The sequence below is a fragment of the Hipposideros armiger genome, unplaced genomic scaffold (genome assembly GCF_001890085.2).
Source record: "Hipposideros armiger isolate ML-2016 unplaced genomic scaffold, ASM189008v1 scaffold_597, whole genome shotgun sequence".
In the NCBI taxonomy this organism is placed as follows: domain Eukaryota; kingdom Metazoa; phylum Chordata; class Mammalia; order Chiroptera; family Hipposideridae; genus Hipposideros; species Hipposideros armiger.
In genome coordinates, this window is record NW_017731947.1 from 611,058 (window position 1) to 617,726 (window position 6,669).

The 6,669-nt window shown below is 33.8% G+C and overlaps 1 protein-coding gene across 1 annotated transcript in view; it reads left to right on the forward strand.

Annotated features, from left to right (window-relative positions):
- Positions 1 to 526: 526 nt before the first annotated feature.
- LOC109371884 (patched domain-containing protein 4-like) overlaps positions 527 to 6,669 on the forward strand; it is an 8,011-nt gene continuing 1,868 nt past the window's right edge. The window contains exon 1 of the mRNA XM_019624642.1: positions 527 to 541. Within this exon, the coding sequence (XP_019480187.1) occupies positions 527 to 541 (15 nt within the window). The remainder of the gene's footprint in view (positions 542 to 6,669) is intronic.

A 6,669-nucleotide genomic window follows, 5' to 3' on the forward strand; every position in this document is an offset into this window, starting at 1 on the left:
TTTATTATAAATGATTACCCAATATTGATATGTGATTATTAACTGAGGTCCACAGTTTACACTAGGGTTCACTCTAATGTAAACCCTATGTAGTGTAGCCAGTATTATGGTATCATACAGACTAGTGTCACTGCCCTAAAATGCCCTGTGCTCCACCCATTCATCACTCTCTTCTCTCACCCACAACCCTGGTAACCACTGATTTTTATTGTGTTTATAATTTAGCCTTCACCAGAATGTCAAATATTTTGGAATCATATATTACAAAGGCTTTTCAAACTGACCTCTTTCACTTAGCAAGATTTTCTGTGTCTTTTTATGGCTCAATAGCATAGTTTGTTTGTCCCTGAATAGTATTCCATTGCATGGATGTACCACAGTTTGTCCATCACTTACCGAAGGGCACCTTGGTTTCCCATTTTGGTTAATGATGAATAAAGTTGCTATGGATATTTGTGTTCAGGTATTTGTGTGGACATACATTTTCAATTCATTGGGTAAATACACAGGAGCAAAAGACAGCACGATGGATGATCATATGGTAAGGCTATGCTTAGCTTTGTAAGAACCTGCTGATTGTCTTCCAATGTGATTATTCCATCTTGCATTCCCGCCAGCAGTGAATGAGAGCTCTTATGCCTTTCCATCCTCACCAGCACTTGGTATTGTTAGTGTTTTGGATTTCAGCCATTCTAATAGGTTTGTAGTAGTATAGCATTATTGTTTTAATTTTCATTTCATCAATCACTTTATGTTGAGAAACTTTTCATATGCTTATTTACCATCCACATATCACATCATCATTTTTTAAAGGTAGCTACTACTTTTACAATACCACTCACATTACTGGATTAGCTATGTTATACTTTGGGGAGCACTGAGAATTTCTGGAATAGACAAAGCCAAAAAGAGAAGGGAAGGACAAAATAAAGAAAAAAAGAGAGAACTCCTGATGATATCAAAGAGGCCAAAAGACGGTGGGAAGACGGAGAAATCAGCAAACAACAAAACACTTCCTATTTCAAGATATTCATGCACCAGGATTGGCTACCTTCTAGGGAGAGAGAGAGAAAGAGAGGGAGAGAGAGAGAGAGAGAGAGAGAGAGAGAGAGAGAGAGAGAGATTGAGAGAGAGAGAGAGAGAGAATAGAGGTTGTCACTAAAAGACTAAAAGCTAAGAGGAAAGAAAATTCCAAGTAAACTTTTTATTCCCTTGATCCTATAGCACAACATTGAAATCAAATGCAAAATTCTCAGGCTTTTGTTACACAGATGGCCATAAAAATTTGAAAGTACATACATTATAAGCTTCCCTTCTCTCTCTCTGCTAAACCACACTTTTCTCCAGCTACTGCTGTAATGAAATGTGTTTAATAAAAGAGTAATGAGAATGCTTAGTGGATACAATCCAAGCCTTAGGTTGTATGAAAAAGTTACATTAAAAAATCTAACATCATATTTGTGAAAGTATACAATGACATAGTATTTCATTTTGGCAATATATAATGTGGATATATGTGGATGAAGCAATGCTACTCCCAGTAATTTATCTGAAAAAAGTTACTTATAAATATTCATGGATTTAGCTCGAATTAAAGCCATTCAGCATTTTTTATTACTGTAGAAAAAAGAAAACAAAATATTTCCAAATGGGGTACTAGTTAGGTAAAGTGAGGTACATCAATAGAATGAAATATAATGTGGTCATTGTATATGAAGGTGTAAAAGAATATTTATTAACATGAAAAATTGTTCAGTATATATTTGTGTGTGAAGAATAGGCCCTACCATGACTACTTTCTTTTTATGCACAGAAACTATGGAAGATTATATAATAAAGTGTAAAATGTTGCCTCTGTTTGGTTGGGTAATAATTTATATTTATATTTCTCTTTTTCTTTTCATCCAGAGCCTGTACAATTCAGATGTTTAGTGCATAGAACTTGGAGTCAGAAGGAAATATTTTCCAATGTTGATTCCACCAGTTACATGATTAGCTTAATATTCCAAAGCCCAGGATTGCTTTTCTTTGCAAGCCTCACATTTAATGTATGTACTAAATTGAAAAAATATCTATGAAGTATACATTCCAAGCTTTGAACATACAAAGTGCCAAGAAATATGGTAATCTTGATTTTCATAATATTTATCTGCATCTCCCAAATTATAAGCAAAAATGAGGCATTACATTTGTAATAACATTAAAAAAAAAAGTTGTGAGAAAAAAACAAAACAAAAATAACCAGATACAGATATGGGCTATTTAAAGAAAGATAGTTGAAAAGTATTGGTTAAATTTGTGAGTATAAATATAAAAATATAACATATTATTTAGCAATAAGGCAGTAACTAAAGAAACAAATGTCTAGGAATATTAGATTGTTTTCCTTGGGAGCAATAATTGGTGTTGGGAATGGGTGGGGCAGGGTAATTGGTTTTCATTATACTCCTTATGCACTTATTTGATTTTACTTTGATAGAAATTGAGAAAAAAATCTATTAAAAAGAAAAATTTTAAGTTAAATTTATTGGAGTGACAATGGTTAGTAGAACTCCACAGGTTTTAAGTGTACAATTCTGTTATACACCATCTATATATCATGTTGTGTGTTTATCAGCCAGAGTCAGTTCCCCTTCCATCACCATATATGTGACTCCCACTTTCCCTTTTCTACCATTTCCCCTCCCCACTTACCCTCTGGTGACCACTAAACTGTTGTCTGTGTCTCTGAGTTTTTGTATCTTTATTTGTTTGTCTTGTTCCTTTGTTGCTTTCAGTTTTATATCCCACATATCAGTGAAATCATATGGTTCTTGGTTTTTTCTGTCTGACTTATTTCATTTAGTATAATAATCTCAAGATCCATCTGAAACATCATTTTGTTCTAAATTTGAGTACTGTCATTACAAAGTTACAAGTGCTCATTGATAATTAACTGAATTGTTTTCTTTGTGCAGATACTAGAAGGCAAACATTCTGGTATAGTTTAAATTGAATAGACTCTGACAGGACTTTATATTCATTAATAAATGTAAAGGGCAAAAAAAAGTTGGCAATTACAAGAAATATATAGGGGTATTATTATTTTGGCTAGTTTTTGTGTTTTTTCACTGCAAAGTCCTATGGATATAGCACTTCCTGCTGTGCTTGCTTTCTGGAGAGTTGAGTCACGAAGGCTGCTGATTAAAGAAGCACCTATTGCAGATTGGCAGCCTAATGGCAATTGTGCCAACGGGCTGACCTTACTGAGTCCAGGAAACACTTACCTAAGATACACGGAAGAGCAATGAAAGAATATGTATATGTATGAGAGAAAAATTTCCATGCAAAGGGATGCAAATAATATGCCAAAAACTCTCATCATGTTACTCTAACTAATGTTTCTCGTATAGTGAAAAAAGCACTGGTTTTTGCATTAGATAGGCTGATTATGAATCTTCCCTGGCTAAGAGACCATAAGCAAGTGAATTGAAACCTTTCTGCCAAATTCTTAAAAATCTATAAAATGTGAATAATATCATCCTTGCCATAGGAATTGTGGAAAGGATTAAATGAAGTAATTTGTATGAAGTAGGAGGCGTACAGTGTCTGGTTAAGTGCTAAACATCAGTCCCTCGTTTATGTCCTCAGAGCTCTGCTCAGAATTAAAAAGCTTTCCAGAGAAACTATTACATTTTTAAAAGTGATTAACAAATCTGTTTATCCATATCTACATACAATTATTAAATATATAGATACATTTTGTTTTAATCTTTCATGCGTTATTTATCAAATATTTGCTCAAATCATTTAGCAAATATCAATATTGATAATAGTGAGATATGCAAATACATATGCATATACATGTACATTTCATACATATATATATACACACACATACACACGTATATACACTTTTTCCCATTGTAGCCATTAGTGTCTAGAAGCCAATAGCAAAATATTAAAATAATTAAAATACTGGGGGTGCCAACAAAATGTATACAAGTGGACACTGGTCAACGTTGCTCAAGCGGTAGTTCACCGTAATCAGAAGTGTCTGGACACTGATGGTAACCACTATGAACACCTCTTGTAATTGCAGAAGTCAAATGCGGCTTGTATTCATCTTTTGTTATCAGTGTATATTATTAGAATTTTAGTACAGTTTTCCTTTCTTAAAATGTGTATACATTTTTTGGCACTCTACATATTTGAGTATCATCTGCCATTTACTGTACTAAATTATTTAAATACATCATCTCATTTTGTTCCTCACAATTGCCTTATGATGTAATTATGCCTATTATTATATGTATTTTAAGGCTGAAGAAAATAAGGATTAGAATAGTTGCATAATTCAGCCTATGCTACAGAGCTCATAAACATGGATTACTATTTTAACCTAGGTGTGTGTGCTTGCAGAGCCCACTGCTTTCATATCCCTGCATTACTGCTATGATGGAAATCAGAGAAAGGATATTAATAATGTTGCTCTTATTTTCTTATATGCAAGTTGAGCATTCAAGAATTACCATGTGTTGCTTCTATTGTACATACATTTAATCAAGTCCTGTCCATTTGCTCTCATATAACTCTCACATCTTTTTTATTTTCTCTCTTTAGTCACTCTAATTCCCCGAGCCATTATCTTTTTCCAAAACTAATTCAGTAGCCTGTACACTGGCACTCCTATCTCCAGTTTTGCCTCTTCCAAATCATTCTTTTATTGCAGCTAACCTGTTCTTCCTAAAATGTAAATCTTATCATATCACTTATACTGAGACTCCTTCACTTTCTCCCTATGGGCTATTAGATGAAGCCCAAAATTTTAATGTTATTGAAAACTCCCTGAGAATATGGACTTCTGTCCATTCCAATGCCTCCTACACACTGTGTGAACAATAAATTAAACATTTGTTGACTATTTTGAAGAAGGAAGTTTTTTTTCCAAGGCCCTTCATTTTCACAAGCATCTCTTTTCACACATGCTCTTGCAATCTATGGGCCATCAGATTCTGAAAAGAATTAAGAAGAGAAAAAATATAAAAATGCCATCAATAGCACTGGTTATAGAAGAGTAGAACAGACTGAGAAGTGTCAGGCTGTCTGTAAGTGTCAGAAAAGGTAAGGAGAAGAGGCCTGGCAAAGAGAAGAGCAAGACTCAGGCTCCCACAGACACTTGGAAACCAAGGACGAAGAACGCAAGGCAAACAGGAAGAGAGACAGCTTGCATCAGCCCCAAGGAACAACACTGGTGTCTAAGCCAAGCCTGAGTTAGCTTTAATAGTTTTATTTTCCTTTTCCAAAATGAATCTTGCCTAGAATTGAATTTATTTTGCTTCACAGATATTTTGCTAGGTATTGTACTAGGAGCCAATGATAGAGATTTAGACAATACAGACACTGCCCAGGAACCCATCACTCCAGTTCAGAAGGCAAACACGAACAAGTGTAAGTATAACAGGGTGAGGCATGCAAAGGTGTGGTGGGAAAGTGAGTGAGGAAGGGGAATATTATTCAACTCGAGAATTCAGGGAAGGAGGTTTACCAATGTTGACAACTAATGAAAAACAGTTTTAAGTATTTGGAACAAGTTACATTTGATCTTTGAAAACCCAGATTCTTCCTAAAGGAGATAAATTTGATGTTAATAAACACTATAATACTATATTTACATATGGCATGCATAGAAAAAATTTTACAGACTTTGTTTCCTGAAGCAACAGTAAGGACACTAGATATTTTTTCCCTTCTTGACAAAGATCAAGAAAATCAAAATGCATTGTGAATGATAAATGCACATATATACTCCTTTTTTCTCACGCAAAAATATTGGTCATGGCTATTGTAAAACTTTTAAAATAAGAATAGTGTTTGGCTTAAGTTTGTGGGCACACAAATTAAAGTTACAAATTATGAAGGTAATCTAAAGTCACATTTGAGAAGTTTCATATATGATGGTTTTTGGGTACTTGATATAATATTTAACTTGAATAATGTGCTGCTATCAAGTAATCGGTTATATCTTGTAAATAAGTGAAAGATAGATATTAATATGAAACTTCAAAAGAGCTAAAGAATTCAGTTTACTTTTAATCTTAGATTTTGCTCTCAGTTTGCCTTTCTCTTCTGAAAGAACATGGACTTGTGAAAGATTCCAAAAACTAAATTGTAATTCTTTATCTTTATGTGTATGTATGTGTGTGTAAATATATGGATGTGTATGTATAAAGGCATTCATATGTATATGTGTTATATATTGCTGTCTGTATATCTTTTGAATCTATCCATATATACATCATTTTGTGTATATGTAAAAAGACATTCTTGTTTATAACATAAGAATTTTTAAATATATAAGCAAAAAATTAAAATGAACCCACTATGTGCCTCAAAATAGTTAAAACTGATAAAAGTCTCTCTGAATATGTAAATGCCCAGGACACACCCTTCTAACACTTTAAAGGTATTTCTGCCAAGGTTCAAGTGATTGAACTCTCTAGAAGTTTAATTTTTCCTTTCCCATAAAATGTCTCGTGTTTCCTACCTCAGTCATATGCAATTGTGAGCCTCTTTTTCACTACCCTCTTTCCTTTCAGAGACACAGAGGAAGAACTGAGGGTTGTTAGTTGGGAGGGGGTAGGGATGAAGGAGAAGGGGAAGGGATGAGACAATACAAATTGGTAATTG